Consider the following 19,822-nt stretch of genomic DNA (forward strand, 5'->3'; position numbering starts at 1 on the left):
GTTTTTATTTTTTTAACGGAATAGTTGATACATAAGATAATACACGTAACACATGCGAGTTATAAAACACACTAAGAGAATGAACAGACTTGAACCCACCACTATCCTAAGACAATAGAAAGTTACCAATAACTCGTCCCGACTGACGCCAGCGGTTCTGCGAGCTGGCTGCACGTCGAAAGCACCTGGGGGGCTTAGACAACCACTGATACCCTCAGGGAGCTTGATGGGATTTGTCTGGAGTTTGGTTTGGACATCTGGATTTTTAAGAGCTCCCGAGATGATTCTCATGTGCAGCCAGGTTTGAGAACCACTGGCTTATAATCACCTCCCCTATCATATCCCTCTGATTTCCCCCCATCCTCACCTTCATCCTGGATTTGGTGTAGTGAATGGATTCTTTTCCTCTTTCCTTGCCTGTTTCCAGGACTAGCGACGTTTGCGATTGAGCTCCCGCCCACCACGCGGGGGCACCAGAGAAAAACACAGCCTTCTTTTTCCTCTCTGCGCGTCTAGTAATCGCGCTGCAGGAGGCTTGGCCCTCGCGGCGCTCCGTCGCCGACCCGTTGCCCCGGCAACGAGCGGGGAAACGGCCAGCGTAGGTGTAGCTCTATCCGGGAGGGTGGCCGTGGGCCGGGCTGGGCTTGGTTGGGGCATGCTGCAGCTCGGGCTGGGACAGCCTTCGAAAATTCCGGGGCGCAGAGAAACGTAAGTCGGGGGTTTGGGCTCGGCCGGGGGCCGGCTTTGGGGCCGGAACCCTCAGAGCCCCGCTGCAGTCGGCCCCGCTCTGGCGGGAAGCGCGCCCGCCGTGGCGGGACGCGATCGCAGAGCGCCCGGGGGTTCGGCTTCCCGTTCTCACTCTGCTCCGCGCGCGCTCTGGGTCCGACACTTTCCTCTAACCGCGTTTGTTACAGAGGGATGCGACTTTTTCAGGGAGCAGCCCAGCTTGTTGGTGGCAGATCCGGGACCGGAATCTTAAGTTTTCTGACTCCTGGTGCAAAGATTTATCCGCGGGCGGCTCACAGGGCAAGGAAAAAAGTTTGGCAAGCCTGCCACAGTCTGAAGACAGATCATAAACTGGCAGCCTCAGGCTAAACTCGGCCCATACACGCAGATCGTTTTCCTTCGGGATCGGAGGACTCTGAGTTTGCTTATTCAACAGAAGCTCCTTAAGCATTGTCACAGCCAAGCACTGTGTAGACCCTGCACATGGGGCAGCTTTTGGACCAGGGGAAAAGGTGTCCGGAGTGAGACTGGTTCTGCTTTCAAGTCTCCAGGCTGTGTCCCCAGATTGCTCCTTGACCCATGCAAATTGATTCCTCTCTCTGGGTGGTGGTTTCTCCATCCGTAAGATGAGGGATCTCCCTCCATGCTAATCCAGAACACTTCCAGATGTGACACCTGGATTGGGCCACTCTCTGCGGGTTGCCGAAGCCAGGGCATGTTGGTCCCAACAGGCAGCCTCTTGCAGTCTACAGAGCCCGGGCCCTCATCTCAGACTAACATGAATTAGGATCCCAGCTCTTTTATAAATTTCCTCCACTTCCTGGTTTTGTGATCTTGAGCAAGTCATTTTACCTCTTTGAACTTAAGTTGTCTCACCTGCCAAAAAATGGGGCGATAGTAACAATGAAAAAGATCGTATATGTCAAGGGCTTGGCACACACACGAATTCCTTAAATTATTATCTATGTTACCTTAGGCAGAGCATAGAAGTCCCCAGTGTGCTTGTCCAGCATTGCCAGGACTGGTTCTCCGTCTCTGTCTGCAGTGCCCTTCATGATGTCTGGCTCACAGCCCGGTGCAGTCCACGCTTATTTAAGTAGATGATTTGCAGCCCTGATGACAAGTCATTTTTAAAATGCTGGTGCCTGGGGGCCTACACTAAGACTTTTTTAACTGGTCTGGAGTGGGACCCAGGCTCTACCAGGCGATTCCAGCGTTCAGCCAAGGGGTGAGGATCACGCATTAAAGGGATGAGGGGTTGCAGCAGGCTCATTTTCTTACCACTGCTGTTCTCTTCAGATGGCACTCCCCACGCTGCCCTCCTCCTGGTGCAGCCGGAGGCTCCCGGATCAGCAGGCTGCACGACAGCGACGCCGGGAGCAGGAGGCCCAGCTTCGGCAGCAGTGGGATCAGAACAGCCGCTACTTCAAGGTGTCTGACGTCTGCAGCTCCAAACAGGCAGAATGGAGCTCCAAGGCCTCCTACCAGAGGAGGTAATTGTGTGGTGACCGCCATCGGTTAGGGTTGAGGGCCACTTGCTGTCAGGAGATGTGACCTTAAGGACCTGGGGGAGTGTGGCTGGACAGCATGGATTACCTGCACAGTGATGTCTTTCCAACTGGAAATTGAAAAAAAGATCATCAGTGAAGTAACACATTCGCACTGAAAAAGATAAAATGATGAGAAATGTGTGTAGAATGTGGAAGTCTCCTTTGTAACCCCATACCCCCAGGAGAGAACCACAGTGAACTGTCTGGTGCATATCCTCCCATACTCTCCTCCATTTGTGTTTGTGAGTAAATATATATACACACATACACCCATTTTCTGTAGAAATACATGTAAAAACACTGAAGTTAAAAGCATAGGTTTTGGAGTCAGACAGACCTAGATAGAAACCCTGACTGTGTCACTTGCTGTATGAATGAGCTCAGTTTCCTCATCAGTGAAGTGGGGCTAAAACAGAACCTACTTTATAGGATTTATGTGATGATTAATATAAAACCGTCCAGGTATGTAGTACCTGGTACATGGTAACTGCTCAAATAATATTAGCTGGTACTGTTAGCACGCGCATATATAAGCCCATTATACATTTTCTTCTTGCAAAAACAAGATTCTATTATGCGTAGTGGTTCTGTCACCTCTGTTCACTTTGGCTGGAAGAAACCTTCCCGGGTCACCACATTCTGTCTGCCTCAGCCTCTGTCACCCACACAACCAGCCACGTGTTCCCTGTGCGGCTGTAGCACATCTGGTTGATGGTGGCTCCTTCTTACCCAGCATGCACGCCTACCAGCGGGAGAAGATGAAGGAGGAGGGGAGGAAGCGTCTGGAGGCCCGACGGCAGAGACTCAGGCAGCTTCTGGCGGAGGAGCAGGACCTGCTGGCCAGAGAACTGGAGGAGCTGAGGCTGAGCATGAACTCGAGGGAAAGAAGAATCCGGGAGCAGCACGGGAATCTGAAGTCAGCCCGAGAGGAGCAAAGGAAACTGGTAAGTAGCTTTTTAGGAGGCTGCAGAGCGGGAGTCCCCAGCCTGTCAGTGATGCCACGTGGGGTCCCCTCGGGGGCTCTGACCTGTTGAGACGGCAGTTCACTCCAGAGCCAGTCGGGTAAAGTGCTTACTCTGAGTTGTTCTTTATGTGTGTTTTCCATGAGTCATCTCTATTCTCTTTGGCCCCTTAATCATTACATCTGAGTCCTTTTTCTTTATTCTAGTTCTCTGGTCCCACAAAGGGCTGGGACTGGTATATTTTATCTTCTAAAGTAGTCGTGTGCAATGGTGAGCCCCAAACTCTGTTTTTAAGCCTGTTGTATGTTTTGAAACAGATCTTTAGTATCTAGGACCCATCTGTAGCATCAGATTTTGGCCCCCTTTTGTCACCATTATAAGAGTCATTTGTCAGCACTGTGTGCTTCCAATCAGGTGTCTGGCTCCCAGCGCCGTGGGTGTGAGGCATGTGGGAGGTCTGAAGGGCAGGCACGGTGCCGGCGTGCCAGTGGAGGAGCTCTTAGCCTGGGCTGACTTCTATTGTGGGTTATCCAAAATGTGGACAGATTGGAAAAGTGACATCAGGCTTCCCTCTTTGTGTTTTCTTGACAGATTGCTGAACAGCTTTTGTATGAACACTGGAAAAAGAACAACCCCAAACTTCGAGAGGTGAAAACCAAGGAAATCCTTCTGTTGATGTGTCTAAGTAGATGAAGTCGAGTTTCCCATCTTGTTTTTAAGCTTGCATCTTGTGCTGGGGTGAAACAGAGATCACTCCAGCCACCTTGAAAAGGAGCCCCACACAGAAGATCTGGTTCATTCGGTTAACAGCTACAAGTGGCTGTGACGTTGGGACGTCTGATAGGGAGGCGGGACCCCAAGGGCAGAGGCTGGGTAGGCAGAAGGGGCCACCTTGGCCTCATACGGCCTTCCCCTGGAAGTGCTGGGGAGCGCCTGCGTGATTTTAAGCAGAGGTGCAACAGGGTCCCAGCTGCATTTTGGGGAGCTGCAGCTTTGGCAGCAATGTCGAGGTGGGCGGGAAGGGGTGATGTCAATTGAGGGGTTGCTGCCGCAGCCCAGGCAAGTAATGGTGAAGGTCAGAACTGGGGTGGTAGGAGAAAGAGGGACAAATCCACAGGCTTCGGGGCAAGGAGAGAGCGGGGCGTCTTGGCTGGGGTGACATCATTCAGCAGAGATTGGGCTAGAGGGAGGGAATCCCATGAAGGATATAATTAATTAATTTCAGTTTATAGTTTGTGTATACACTTGGTGGTGTTAATTTATGTACTCATAACTTCATGTAGAAATTGCCAGTCACAAGTAATAGAGCATCTGGCTGCTCTGGGGCGTTGTGCGCTTAGCTCTAAACCTGGGAGGACTCCTCTCCTCGGCCATTTGTAGATTTCAGTGGCTCCTCCAAAGTCATATACTCAGATGTTCATTCAGAACATTCAAGCTAGTTGCAAATGTTTACATGTGTGAGTTGAGGAAGAAATTCAAAACTTTTATGAACAATTTCCCAAACAAAAGCTTTTGGACAGTGGTACAATTCATTTTCTGATCCAAAAGATTGTTTAAACCCAAATCTCTTATTAATTACCCCAAATTTGTTGCATCTATGGATACAGGTGGTGCCTGTTTTTACAGCTGCTCTTTTGCAGAGGGGGTACCGGGGAGCCAGGCCAAAGGTTGCATCTGTTCCTCATCCAGCTTCTGCCCTGTGGCCTGGCAGGCTTTAGACCTACCAGGGTGGCCTTTGAGGTTAGATTTCCATTTCAGTGTCTGCTGACCTGTTCCCGCTCAGCCCCAAGGGTAGTGGAAGAAAAGTTTGTTACTTTGTTCCAATTCTTGACATGGTTTAGAATTGACTGGTCCTTTGGTTTTCTAATTGACTTGCAATCAGACTGTATATGTTGGGGTCACCATGCACTTCCTTATAAGACACCTGGCCACATTCCAGGCCATGACACTGTACTTGGCAGTGAATATGTGTCCAATGAATCAGTGAGGAAGTTTATTCTCTGCCTTCTCGTCCTCAGATTGAATTGGAACTTCACAAGAAACATGTGATAAACTCTTGGGAAACACAGAAAGAGGAAAAAAAACAGGTGTGGTATGTGTTGGGAGACTGTCTCCATGTCTTTGAATTTGTTTCTTGTTTTCAATGTTAATGACTCCAATACAGGAATAGACTTCTTCTTGGTTTACTTAACACGTGTTAAAACTGAATGTTTGTTGCTCTTATGCAGACAAGAATCCTACGTGATCACTCCCAGGGGCAGAATAAGACAAGGCGTCCAGGGCTGGTTGATGGTAGATGCAACATGAATCCTTAAAGGTTGTTTCTGTTGCAGCACCCTCTTTTGATGTAATTTACGTCATAAACTCTCGACCTTGGTTTATAGCAGCAACTCTGGGGATAAAAGTCCACACCTCTGTGGACCCATTGCTTCACCTCTGGGTTCATTTTGGAAAGTGTTTTGTTGACTTGTGGAAGGGAAGGAACTCCGGTGTTCTTGAGCCCCTCCTCTGTACCAGGCACTGTGCTGAGAGCCTCCCCAGCTTCGTCTCTGAGGGCAGCACCCCTCCCATGGTTCCCACAGTGAGAATTGAGCCCAGGAAGACGCACCTTTGCCTGGGCCACACAGCTGATAAGTGCGTGGCCTCCTCGGGTATAGACGTGTTGGAATGAGGAATGGGCCCTGAGGCCTGCTGACCGGTGGTGGGGAGCTGGGTCTTTGCCAGCTCCATGCTACAGATACTCACCCCCGGGTCCCTTTGGCTCCATGCAGCAAGAAGCCGCCGAAGAGGAAAAGGAAAAACGGTATGAAAATGAATATGAAACAGCCCGACGGGAAGCGCTGGAGCGGATGAAAGCAGAAGAGGAGAGGAGGCAACTGGAGGGTAAACTGCAGGCAGATGCGCTGCGCCAGCAGATGGAGGAGGTGAAGGTGAAGGAGATGGAGGTGAGGGCGAGCCCTGGCCGCCAGGACCTCCTCGCTCGCAGCTCCTTGTTGTTAGGAAACGGGCGTTTAAAAAGCTGCACTAAACAGAGATCATATCCGGGGGGTGATTCTAAGAAGGGAAACAACGCTGGGTTCTCCTTCTGACACGTGTTCCCATCTGTGGTTTTTTCTGTTCCCAGATTCTAGAATGTTAGCCATCAGGAGATAATACCTGTCCTCTCAAACGTGTGTAGAGAGGCCTGCTGTCTGAGAGCCTCCTGAGAACTTGGATTTCAAGTGCTCTTAGTAGACTTGACTTAGTCTGATGATCTGGCACGCAGCTCTCGCGGGAGACTAGCAGTTTGGGGGTCTCAAGGCACAAACCATGAGGATCTTTGGTCCAGGAAGCTGTTTTGAGAATACTGTGCACAGTGGCTCTGAGGGGCTGGATCTTCTGATTCAGGCGAGGGGAGCACTCCCCCCTTCCCCAGGCCAGAATGATTCAAGAACTAGATCCGTTGTGCCCACTACGTATTCTAAGTGCCGAGCACTGGGCTGGCTGCTAGGGATACAGCTGGGAGCTGTGTCAGGTCAGGGAGACAGATGTTTAGTTACAGTAAGCTTGGACAGTGCAGGGCCCTGTGGGAGCACGAGGCAGGGTTTCATCCGTGTTGGCAGGGTTGGGAAGGCCCAGCAAGATGAATGAGTGAGCTGGGCCAAGGGGCTCAGAGCCCCGGAGGTGGGAGGGGATCCTGGCACCAGGTGGCCAGGCCACCCTTGTTGCGTCGTGTCTGCTGAGGGATGAAGGAAGCTCTGATTCTCATGCGCTTACCTGGGTTTACCGTCTTGTACCCACAGGCCACCAAACTAAAGAAGGAGCAGGAGTATCTGCTGAAGCAGCGCTGGGAGCTGGAGAGGCTGGAGGAAGAGAGGAAGCAGATGGCAGCCTTGTGGCAGAAGGCGGAGCTGGGGTGCGTGTGAGAAGGACCCCCAACCCCTCGCCTGCCTTCCCCAAGCGGGCGAGCCTCTCACTTTCTCAGACGTGCACTGGTAACCCTGAAACCGAACGGGATACAATCTGCAGAAAGCAGCTGTCTAACCTCTGCTTAATTCTTTAGGAAACACTGAAGGCAACCCATATTTTCTCATTTCTAGACGCTTTTTGAGACATCAGTATAACGTGCAGCTCAATAGACGTACACAGCAGATCCAAGAGGAACTGGTAAATCTGAAGGGACAGCCTGGCGTTTCCTTCACTTTTTTTGAAAAGCATGTTTTCCGTTGCTTAGTAATGGGTGTGTTCTCATAAGAGAACACCAAGTGAGATCGCCCCCTTGACCAGCAGCCCCCGCAATCCCTGCCCCTCCCAGAGGTGTCTGTTTGGGTGTACATCTTTCTAGATACGCAGTTGACCCCTGAACCACGTGGGGGTTAGGGGTGCTGACCCCCACGGAGTTGAAAACCCGCGTACTGCTCTCTCTGCCTCAAAAACAAAGGAATTGATAAATGACCCACTGAAGGGCAGGAAGCTAAAAGTTTGGTTAGAATCAGGACTCAAACCCTAGTTCATTTCAGTCTACGTACTGTACTCTCTCGTCAAACACTTTCCCCACACTTAGTTAATTTAAAAATCTGTAAAATAAAAATACAAGTAGTATATTTATTGAAAAAAATCTGTGTGTAAGTGGACTCACACAGTTCAAACCCATGTTGGTCAGGAATCAACTGTATTTACATACACACACATACAGGGAAGTGGTGAGTTTGGGGGGTTTTCAGTTTCATTTTTAAATGTACTTGAAGTGGCATTGCACAGCACAGTACCTAAGAGTACACCTCAGGCTTCCAGACCAGTGTTCTTCGACTGAGCTTGTTCTCTTTGACTAGCTGTCGGTATTCCTGGCGAGTATGTTGATGGGCTCCCTCACTGAGACCGGACGGGCGAGTTGCTCTCCCACCCCAGTCGGCTTTCCTCTTATGGAACAGCTGCAGTGAGCACTTTGTGCATAAATCTCTGTGCATTTGTGTCTCTGTAGCTTATATCCTCTGGCAAATTGTGTTCTAAAAAGCTGTGCTACCAGATGTGTCCGAGGGCAGAGACGTGCATGTGGTGGCAGAGGGTCTCTCCCTGTGGGCAGAGAAAAGCTCCTGGGCCTCTGGCGTCTAAAGCATCCCTAAGTGATCACACCCTGCCCGCTCTGGAAACAGCCCACGTCTTCCCAGAACGCCTGCTTTCAGTGCCGAGGGGCTGGCGGAGCTGAGGCTGTTGCTACTGCAGGGCTGGGCACCGCGCCCACTGCGCCTCCTCGTCCTTCCTCTAGGAGGCAGACAGGCGCATCCTGCAGGCGCTGCTGGAGGAGGAGGACGAGAACCAGCGCGCGCACCTGGCCCGGAGGGAGCAGGCCCAGGCCGACGTGGCCTGGATGAAGCGGGTCATCGAGGAGCAGCTGCAACTGGAGAGGGCGCGGGAGGCGGAGCTGCAGATGCTGTTGAGGTGAGAGGTGGCTTCCTGGCCTCTACTCGTGCCTCGATCCCCGCAGGTCAGCAGGTCGCCGTGAGGGTTGTCTGCTGTTGATGAAACTCCCATCCTTGTTCCTCTGTCCATCATTCGTGAGGAGCACATCTTTGCTAATGGACCTGGCTTGTGGGGTGTTTCCCTCGGGTTATTTAAGGTGGAAGCCGTTAGGGTTTAGAGTAAGGATCTGTTCATCTGAGATCTCAGAAACTTGAAATTGTTATAAATTATGGAGACGTTGAATGCTTCTTAGGTCTATATGAATGGGTCTGGATCCTAAAACTTAATCTGGTAGGTGGAAGTAATGGAATAACAGGTAACACTTACTGAGCACTTACCGTGTGCCAGACGCTGTGCTAAGTGCTTTACGGTCCTCCTCCTGTTTAATCCTGACATCCAGCCCAGTGCTGGGGTCACAGAGTACTTGGGTCACGGGGAGTCGAGGCAGTCGCTCACTTGCCCCAGGCCACAGGGCGAGCTAGAGTGACCGCAGGAACGTGGTGACAGCTCAGGCACCGGCGTGCCCCTCCTCTTCTGCAGCCCCGATGGTTCCATTCACTTCAGTGTTTAAATGTCCTGGGTGCATGTCTTCACCAGTGCTTTTTGTAAGGAGATGGAGTGTTAAAAAAGGGAACTTAAAGTACTTACGATAGTAATACTTTCTGTGAAGTTGTCCTTCCCTGTAATCTGCTGAAAGTTTATTTGGAGGTCGGCCGCACAGAAGGTGTGTGCTACCTGGTGCCTTGGAGCCCTGTTGGTTCTTTGGTTCTCTTCTACCACCGGTGGTGGTAAGGATCCAGCTGTCATCCTCTCTGTGTCTCCCTAGGGAGGAGGCTAAGGAAATGTGGGAAAAGAGAGAGGCAGAGTGGGCCCGCGAGAGGAGTGCTCGAGACCGGCTGATGAGCGAGGTAATCCGGGAACGGGCGCAGGTGGCTGGGCGGGTGTCGGGGGTTGGTGACCACGTGCTGACCCTGCCAAATGTTCTGGGAACGGAGTCCCCTCTGGGCATTTTCAGTGGACTTTCAATATCATTATAAAAGTAATATACGCTTACTAGGAAAAAATTCAGTACAGAAAAGTAAAAAGAAAAAAAACAGTCACCATCTACATCATCTACACAGCCACTGTTTATTTCCTTCTACGCTTCTGTTTCTATGGGTAATGTTTTTTCTACATATTATACTGAGCTATTTGATTTTGATCATTTTATTATACTATTATATCTTCTTTGTAAATGTCATTTTGATGGCTGTGTAATATATCTTGTGGGTGTACAGTAGTTTGTTTTTCCATTTCCTTTTGTGGATACATTTTTTTTTCTGATTTTGAGCTGTTATATGTTACTGCAGTGAACATCTTGGTGCAGAAGCCTTTTCCACATTTAGGATTTTTTTCTTGGGGTGCAAAACCAGAATTAGACTAAAGAACATAACTGTTTTATTTATCATATATAAGTAGTGCATTATAAGACACACCCCAATTCAAAGGAAATCTTTTGGGGGAAAAAAAGTCTTTATTATCCATGTATTGGAAGTTATCTTAAAGTGGTTTAAAATGGAAATTATATTCTGTGCATGCCAGCATGCTACATTTTAGAACCCATGGGAAATCCGGTCTCAACTGGTGCTTTTTCACTTTTGTGAATACCAGATATTCTCCAGCATCTTTTTATTTTTTTTCCCCCATTTAAAATGTTCCTCCTCATTGTGGTCACTTTACATGTCCCCCCCAGAGAGCATGACTGTTGGGTATGGCAGGTGGCTTCCTGCTGTTCCTCGTTCCCAAGTCCTGACCATCATCTGGACATAATCCTGCTCTGGCCAAGAATCAAACACAGCAGGTTTCTGCTGCTTTGAGCAGTAAATTTAAATCCACAAGGTTGGTGGGATGACCCAGACTCTGCTTCTGGCCATCTACGTGGCTTGTGGTTTCTTACTTTTTCTAGAACTCACTGATAGGGAGTGAGAGTCACCTTGTTGCTGTGTGTCTGTGCCCTGGGGACGGAGCTCCATCCCTGCCTGCTTTGATCTCTTTGGTGCTCGGCTGTCTCCATACGCACAGTCCACGTGTGCTCTGTGTGCGATGGGGACGTGTGGGAAACGTGGCCGACTGTTTGGACTGATCCCGTAGTCTGGGCTTGCCTTCGTCTGGTCTATTTGGGCCTGAGGCTGAGGATTAGGCTGGGTCTCCGTGTAGCTGCAGCTGCAGACTGTCCACGGCTGATAGAACAGGCATCTGTTAAAGTCTAACCAAAATCTTCCCTCTTCCTTTCCGCTGAGGATAGGTTCTGACAGGGAGACGACAACAAATACAGGAAAAGATTGAACAAAACCGACGGGAGCAAGAGGAATCCCTGAGGCACAGAGAGCAACTTATTCGAGATCTTGAGGAGGCAAGAGAGTCCGCTCATCGTGAGAAAGAGGAGAGCGAAGAACTGAAATCGGCCAGGAAGCAGGAGCTGGAAGCCCAGGTGGGGCTGAGCCCTGGGATGAGCGCGCGGGCGGCAGGCCCTGCTGAGGTTCCTGCGCCATCGTGGCACAGGGTTCAGGGACCCTTGACTTATTTCCACAGCCTGGCCTGGACCTTGTCCAGGAAGCCCATGTTTGGGAGCTCGGAGCATCCCTTTTCATTTCCCGCTGGAACCCTGACCCTCCTGGTTGTAGCTCCAGCCCCGCTCCGGGTCCTCCGTCTCCTGTGGGAACAAGGCTGCTGTTACCGTCCCTCGCCTCTTTCCTGTCTGCATCTGCAAGCACCTGGCTCACTGGCCACAAGTCTCTTTTTATTCAATTCAGTACCTAATAGTTAACACAAAAGGATCTTCCCAACACGTGGCTACGTGCAGAGCTTTTTACAAGGTGCATTTTACCACACACATAGCCTCTCCAGTACCATGGTACCATTCAGTACCATGAATGTCCTTCCCACGAGGGCACTGCCACCACTAGTGCTGAGCGCTGATGCTCCAGCGGGGGGACCTGAGCCTGTCCCTCTGGATCAGAGGCAGGGTTCTGCCCTGTGGCCCGTCCCGGGTGACTTTGCTCTCGGTGCCCAGGTTGCAGAGCGCCAGCTGCAGGCGTGGGAAGCGGACCAGCAGGAGGAGGAGGAGGAAGAAGAGGCGAGGCAGGCAGAGCAGCTCACAGACGCCCTGCTGCGGCAGGAGGCGAAGATGATGGCCGAGCAGGGCTACCGGCCCAAGGTAGGGAGCCGCAGGGGACGGCGCTACTGCTGTGCTGTCAGCCTGGCCCTGCTCTCCCAGGCTCGCTCACAGCCCAGGGCGCAGGGCTGCTTCCCAGCAGCTCAGGTTCTTCCTTGCTCCTCCTCTTGTGTGTTTCTTCCTTTCTCGACTGGTAGGGAACCTTGACACAGCGTCTGTTTCGGTCCTTCATTGGGCCTCAAACAGCCCTTGTGGCGACTTTGCTCTGGCTCCTGCCGCTGCAGCCCAAGGACTGAGGTCCTGACTGCTAAGCTGCATGCCTGGCCACCCTGTTCGGGATAGAGAACAATCCAAGAAGAGCTTTGGCGTGGCTGGTGAGAGGTGAAGGCGCAGTGGTGCTGGGTCCTAACTGTCCACACAGCAGAGCCCAGCTGACCGGGGTGACCAGAGGCTTGTTTCCCTTCCTCTCCTGCCCTCGGCAACCTGCGGTTGCCCCCTCCCTGTCATCTGATCCTCTCCTTCCTTCTTTCCCTGCCTCACGAACTACTTGAGTGACCCCCGATGCGGGGCATTGGGGGATCACAGAGAAGCAGAGGCCGTCACCCCTGCTTCAAGGGAGCTGATGACTAAAGCACCCAGGAACTGACTGAGGGCTCAGCAGGCGTGTCGCCTTTGTCCCTCCTTTAGCAGGGCCACTCTGGCGCTCTAACAGAGAGGCCGGCTCCTCTGTGGTCAGAAACTCTGGGAAGCTGATGAAACAGAGCAGGTACCACACCTGCTGCAGAACATCAGTGTCTTAACTGGCCGGGGATCTCAAGGCGCAGGGAACAGCATTTTCTAAACTTACTCCATCATGGATCAGTGAGCGTCTCAGATCAAGGTCTCAAAGAGCCACGTGAAATGTTACTTAGGGCTGGTACTTAAAAAAAAAAGAGGGCCTCATTTAGGGCCTAGGGTCAAAGACTTTTCAGCTGTAAATGAAAATAGCCATTTATACTGTGCTTGTAGCTCTTTCTTAAAATGAGATTAATTTCCAGTGCTCCAGAGACTGCAGACCTAATCAGTCTTATCTTTTCTTTCTCTTCTCAGCCTTATGGACATCCCAGAATTGCTTGGAACTGACTCTGTTGGTACTGTAAACACAGAGAGCAAGGTTGGTGAGGCCTCTGACGTGCCGCCGCCAGACCGTTTTACGTGTTCTGTTCCAGCGTTCGGGTCACTGTAAAATAGTTAAGCGAGCCTGTTCAGTTCCACAATTAAACAGAGAGAGGGTCTGGCCAGACTTTAAGCTGTGATGGATTTGCAGCATGCAGCAGGAGGCCCTTTCCTGCCTTTCTTATCCTAGAAAGGGGCTTCATAGTTAACACGTTGTCAGTGCTGTCACAGTCTTGTAATATGTTGATAAATAATGTAGATTCTAAATCAATGCTAGGAGTTACACACTGTGTTCCACGACAGGATACATGGTTTCCTGTTGTCTCACCCCTAATTGTCAACCTCCAGTGAGGACTCCAGCTAGAGATAGAGAAGTTTTTCAGTTTTTAAAATTGCCATTTAAATTTAACTATTCTACTGAAAACAAATTTGTGGGTCTTGGTACAGTTTATTAATTTCAGGATTTATTAATTTAGTTGTCCCAAAATGATCACGTCTTGTTTTATGGAAGAAAAGAACTATGAACCCTGAGACAGTCTGATGTCGTCCATGGATGCTTTCTAAAATGGTGGTGATAAATGAGTCTTTCCTCCTTGAAGAAGCATTTTGGTAGAATTTCCATAGAGCATTGCTTGGGGGCAGGGGGCGATGATCGCAACGTGTATGTAACTGAGCCTCAAAAGGGGACCTCAGAAGGTCACCTGGTTGGCTAACCTTTTGGCATGACACCTTGGACCTCTAGTGTCTTGGGAAGGGCTCAGCTATATGCAGGCTTCTGGGATTTATGTGCCCAGAGGAAGGGGCACTGAACCTGAAAAAACAAAATCAGACTCAACCACAGATCGGCCAAAAGTCTGTCTTCCCACTGTTCTATCAATGTGACATAGTCCTAGATTTATCTTTATAAATAGCTGTTAAGTTCCTTGCAGCAATAATCGTATTTTTATGACTTGTATTTTTTTCATGTTCCTCCTCTGAGGTTTCAGTTTTCATTATATTGTGTTCAAGATTCCATATCTCAGTAAATTACAGCTAATTACAGGGCTGGGTTCCAGGTTATTAAAACAGAGTTTATTAAAAAATCCCGAGTCTAAGGGCTGCATTGCCTTTCACTTCCATTGTGCTGTAAAAACAAATTGAGCTGCGAACTGCATCCTTAACCTGTTTTTCATTTTCTTGTCTTACATTTCTTTGGCTACGATCCCCTGAGCGCCACTTTCATTATGTGTGCTCATATTTACTTCCCTTCTTTCAGATGTTCATTAATTGTGAAATAAAGTTCTGGTTCGAGAGCATTGCTTCCAAGCTTTGTCATTGTTGCTTTTATTAATTGCTGCAAAGTGGGTTGTAAAGAATGATAGGTTTTTACTGATTTAGTCCACATCTCTTACAGGTTTGAATATTTTCTATGGTCACGTTTTCTAGGTTATATTCATTTTTCTTGTGAAAGTGGTATTGTCTCTCATTTCCATTGGAGCCTCTTCTAAGTAGACTACAGGGAATTATTAGCAGTCATACATTGTCCAAGCTCCAGGACAGAATCGATGTGGACAGAATTTTTTTTTTTCCGCCACGCCACGCGGCTTGTGGGATCTTAGTTCCCCGACCAGGGATTGAGCCCGGGCCCTCAGCAGTGAAAGCACAGAATCCTAACCACTGGACCACCAGGGAATTCCCCCAGATTATCTGTTTTTTGTTTTTTTGGCCACGCTGCATGGCTTGCAGGTTTACTGAATATTTTTTATTTCTTTGAGTTTTTTGTTTTTGAAGCCTGGCAGGAATCTTATTAGCATTAAAAATTACATTATACTGGTTCTACACCCTAATATATTTAAATGTTTCCTCTCTAAACTGGGCCTCAATCTTTGTTTCCAGATTTAGAGATTCCACTGTTTCTGGCATAGCACATACTCTTCTTAGCTCTTATCTATTGATTATGTTGTAGCTATATATATACACATATATTGGTTTTATTGTTTTAAGCACCTTTTTCTACTTACTGTAAAATTAATGATTTATAGATCATTCTATAGCAGATTCTTCTACAAGGTTCAATTCCTTTAGAACAGATGGTGTTGAAGCCATTACTAACATGTTCTGTGCGTAAACGATTCTCACTCTTTTTGCTCCCTCAGCACATATCCTGTTTAGGGTGGATGCTCTGCGAGGCCTGGGGAAGTTAAAAAGCTGAACAAGAACAGGCACAGGAATCAAACAAGTGCATGGATAAGCAGGAGTCACTGGCGGGCACAGAGCCAGTTGTAACTCGTGGGACTGAAGGAACCATGTGTGCCACAGATATATTCAGTATATCCATATTTCCTTATGAATATAATGAATATTTTTTCACAATCTGGGTTTTTAGGTAGTTTTCAGTCTTCATAAAATATAAAGCATCATTATAATGCCTTCAAAAGCATTAACGTTAGCAGTGCCTGCTGACCTTGCCGAACTTCAGCCGTGAAGCCACATGGAATTTTATTTTAGGGAGTTTGACATTGTCATGTCTTCATTTTAGAGGGTTATTTACTTTCTGACTTAATGTTATGATCACTCAGAAGTTCTAAAAGGTAGAAAAAATAATCTACCTCAAAGGATATAGGCATGTGATTTTTTTAAGTTAATTTTTTATTGACTTTATACATAAGTATTTCATTTTTGGGGTGCTAATATAAATGGTATTAATGATGGTATTATTATTTATTCATTCTCATTTGGCTTCTAATTTTTTTCTTTTAAAAATGGTGTTTCGGGCTCCCCTGGTGGCGCAGTGGTTGAGAATCTGCCTGCCCATGCAGGGGACACAGGTTCGAGCCCTGGTCTGGGAAGATCCCACATGCCGCGGAGCAACTGGGCCCGTGAGCCACAACTACTGAGCCTGCGCGTCTGGAGCCTGTGCTCCGCAACAAGAGAGGCCGCGATAGCGAGAGGCCAGCGCACTGCGATGAAGAGTGGCCCCCGCTCGCCGCAACTAGAGAAAGCCCTCGCACAGAAACGAAGACCCAACACAGCCAAAAAAATTAATTAATTAATTAATTAATTAATTTTTTAAAAATGGTGTTTCTTGGACTTCCCTGGCAGTCCAGTGGTTAAGACTCCGTGCTTCCAATGCAGGGGGCACGGGTTCACTCCCTGGTCGGGGAACTAAGATCCCACATGCCATGTGGCGAGGCCAAAAAGTAAATAAATAAATAAAAATAAAAATAGTGTTTCTATAAACATCTTGACACATAACTTCTGTTGCACACATTCAAGATGATCTCTGGCTAGATAGCTAGAAGAACTATTTCAGCCTTACAGTGATGATGATGGGAAAGCCTTGTTTTATGTTGTGACACTGTCCTTGTAGTGCTTTGGCACTCTTTTTCTCATTTTGGTTATTAGCTGACCTAAAAGACTTCCCTTTTGCTCATTTATTTCCCCCTAAACACCCAATCCTCCATCTCTATGCAGAACCATTTATGGTAGAGAACATTGCCGTGTTGAGAGTTCCCCATGTGTGAGATTAACCAAGCGGTGTGGCACTGTCATTCATGCCGCTGACTTGTCACTCCTGAGACAAACTGAACAGCCTGGCTTACAGTTACCATACACATTCTTGACGATACAAGCGGGGTTCTTTGGGCACCTATGCAGAGTTACTTCGGCCTCTGCCAGCCTTTCAGGCCCAGGCACCACACAGGCCCTTCCTACATGATGTGAGCCAGGTCCCTCGCATCCAGTGCCACGTACACATCGATAACTCCTGGATCTGTATCTCTGGTCCTGACTCCTATATCTGCTAGCGCTCTGACATCTCCACTATATGCCCCAAAGATGCCTCAAACTCAGCACAACAAGAATAATCAAAAGATCTCTCCTAAACTCCCATCATTAAACGAAACAACAGCAACAGCCATCTGGCCCTCCTGCAGCGTTCTCAGATAAGTGAATGGCACCACCATCCACCTGCCCGCTGCAGGAGCCATACCCCAGGGCACTGAGTCCTGCTACTTTGACCTGAAATCTCTGAGTCCCTCCACTCTGCTCCCTCTCACCACCATCTATCTATCTTTCATCCCTACCACTGACTTCTGCCTGAAGTCACCCATCCACCTCACTTTTCTCTCCATCCTGCAGATCTTTTACAAACACACACCTGAAATGAAAATCTTCCACTGTCTTCAATGGTGTCCCTCTGCATTTAGGACCAAGACCCAAATCCTCCCCTGGCCTACCAGGCCCCATAGTGGCTAGCCCTCCAGGAGCCCTCCCTAAATGCACCAAGCTGCCTCCTGGCCCAGGAACATAAGTAACAATCAGACTGGAACAAAGATGTTCCTCACAGCATTAGTTAGAGTAGCAAAAACTGATAACCTATATGTCCAACACCAGGAGGCTGTTTGAGTTTGGGGTATTATACAGTGAATTAAAATGAAGTGGAATGCTTAAAATTTTCTGAAAATTCTGGAGAAATGTTCATGCTGTGTTAAAAAGTTGTTCAAAAGCAATAGCTACGTAACTTCATTTTTAAGGAAACATAATATTTGTGGGTATTTCTCAAAGTTGGGATAATGGGTATTTCTCATTTTGGGTGCTTTTCTATATTTTCCACAGAGAACATTTTTGAAATGAGGGAAAATGTTATTAAAAAAACAAAGAAAAAGGCAGATACTAGATAATTAACAAAACTACAAGATAAACCAAAACTAAATAACCCAGCCTCTATTCCTTAAGGAGGTATTTCCTACCCTCTGGCAGGAAAAAATTAAGGACCCATTTCCAAATATGGGTGTGGAAGGTTTCTGGTCAGGACACAGTCCTACAGTAGTTTCTGGGCCCCCTCCCCATGACCTCAGTCTCTGAACAACTTGGATGGGTATTACGCCGAGTGAAAAAGCCAGTCTCAAAAGGTCACATGCTATATGGTTCCACATATATAACATTTTTGAAAGGAGACAATGAGGGAGAACAGATTCATGGTTGCCAGGAGATGGGTATGACTCAAGGGGCAGCAGGAGGGAGGTGTCTGGTGATGCAGCAGGTCTGTTTCTTCATGTGGTGACAGGAACCTACTTGCGTGGTAAAATGGCAAGAACTACACACACACAAATGTGTCTAAAATCTATGACATCTGAATGAGGTCTGTGATTGCACCAAAAGCAGTGTCCTGATTTTGATATTGTACTATAGTTATGTAAGATGTCACCACTGGGGGAAGCTGAGTGAAGGGCACGGGGGACAGTTTTTGCAATTATTTTGTGGGTCTACGATTATATCAAAGTAAAACGTAATAGTAATCTAGTGTAGGGGAGGTTTCTTAAGACCCAAGGAACACTAACCATAAGGAAAGGATTGATAAATCTGACTACATTAAAAAAGCTTCAAAAGACACCTGAGAGGGAGGCATGCCCACAGAATGGGCAAGGATGTTTGCAACACAGATAGCAACAAAATGGTCAGAACATTAAAAAAAAAAAAACAAAACCCTCCTATGAATAATTAAAAAAGAAAAAAAACAGCACCTAATGAAAAATAGGTAAACACTCAAACAGGCACTTCACCAAACAGGAAATCTAAATGGCTATGATAAACATGGAAAAGCACTCAGCTGAATTATAGATCAGGAAATGCGAATTAAAACTACTAGATACAAGCCCACTGGATTGGCAACATTAAAACTGCTTATTACACCACTGCTGATGAAGATGTAGAACAAGGGGAAATCTCATCTTCTGCTGGTACAACCCTTTGGAAGACAGCATGGAAACAGTGTTACAGTTCGGAGATGCACATCTTTATGACCCAGGAGTCCCACACCTAGGTATACATATACCCTACAGAAACATACAACACATGACCAGAAGATATATTTTTCAAAGCAGTTTTTTTCATAAGAGCCAAAAACTAAACTCAAACGTCCATCCATAAAATACTAGATAGATAAATCATGGTGTATACGTTCAGTGAAGACTGCACAACATGGGGAATGTACTAAATAGAGCTACACAAGCACGTTGAATCTCAATGGGAAGGAAGAAAAGCATACATCAGTGGCTCCGGTTACAAGTTTGAAAACAGGCAAAAGAAAGCTCTTACTTAAAAAGGGGTACACACAGGTGTTCAACCAAAAGCAAGGAAGCAATTAGCACTAAAGTCTGGGGAAGGAAGGACCCATGGTGCCTTCTAATGCAAAGGCAATGCTCTGTTTCTTGACCTGGTGGCAGAGACACAGGGGGCCACTTTATAATTCTGCATGGATGCGTTAGACACGTTTCTGTACGTAAGAGTCCAAGTTGGGGGAGGTGGGGTGAACAGAATGGAGGGGGAAGGGCAGAGGCTGTGGCCCAGGCTGGCCTGGGTTCCTGTCCTGATGCCCCACCACTTAGGGGCCAGGTGACCCCTCTTTGGGCCAGTTCTTCATCCATGAAAAGTGGAGAATGGGGATGTGAGGATGGGTAAGATAGATACCGAAACCACCAAGCTCAAATGTACCTATTTTTCCTGTCAAGAGGATCCCCGCCTCCTCCCCTGCCCAGTAAACAACCTGCCAGTGGTGGAAGCACCCTCATCTCTGCTGCTGGACTCCGGCAGGATTTCCACCTTGCTTGAATAGGAAGCAGCAGGCCGATAGGCTGCGCTCCTCCACTGAGCCAGCTTCCTCCCTCCCTCCCTGAGTGCGGGGAGTCCCATCCAGTCCCCTGGAGGGAGCCCCCCTGGCTTCCAGCAGCAGGCACAGGGCTGCTCCTTCCAGAATGGCCGACCTGGGTGCCTCTACGTGCCCTGTGGGATCTGTGAGGCCCTGAACTGTTGAAACAGCTGAATTGGGCAATATCCTCCACTCATAGATCCGAGTC

General features: G+C 48.2%; 1 protein-coding gene across 3 annotated transcripts; it reads left to right on the forward strand.

Moving 5' to 3' along the window:
* The first annotated feature begins 551 nt into the window (after positions 1-551).
* Positions 552-18,430, forward strand: TCHP (trichoplein keratin filament binding). Of its 3 annotated transcripts, none has more exons than XM_082354488.1 (14): positions 552-708; positions 2,026-2,219; positions 3,010-3,220; positions 3,830-3,886; positions 5,257-5,325; positions 6,010-6,183; positions 7,021-7,133; positions 7,318-7,384; positions 8,484-8,656; positions 9,504-9,585; positions 10,962-11,147; positions 11,730-11,873; positions 12,921-12,984; positions 15,758-18,430. In XM_082354488.1, the coding sequence occupies exons 2-13, from the start codon at positions 2,026-2,028 to the stop codon at positions 12,951-12,953; spliced, it is 1,503 nt and encodes a 500-aa protein (XP_082210614.1). In that variant the 5' UTR covers positions 552-708; the 3' UTR covers positions 12,954-12,984; positions 15,758-18,430. The 3 variants fall into 3 exon arrangements, with proteins under 3 accessions (XP_082210614.1, XP_082210615.1, XP_082210613.1); XM_082354489.1 differs by having other exon boundaries at positions 15,785-18,430; XM_082354487.1 differs by lacking the exon at positions 15,758-18,430 and having other exon boundaries at positions 12,921-14,278.
* The last annotated feature ends 1,392 nt before the right edge of the window (positions 18,431-19,822 follow it).

This window comes from Balaenoptera borealis (assembly GCF_965194805.1).
Source record: "Balaenoptera borealis genome assembly, chromosome: 14".
Lineage (NCBI taxonomy): Eukaryota > Metazoa > Chordata > Mammalia > Artiodactyla > Balaenopteridae > Balaenoptera > Balaenoptera borealis.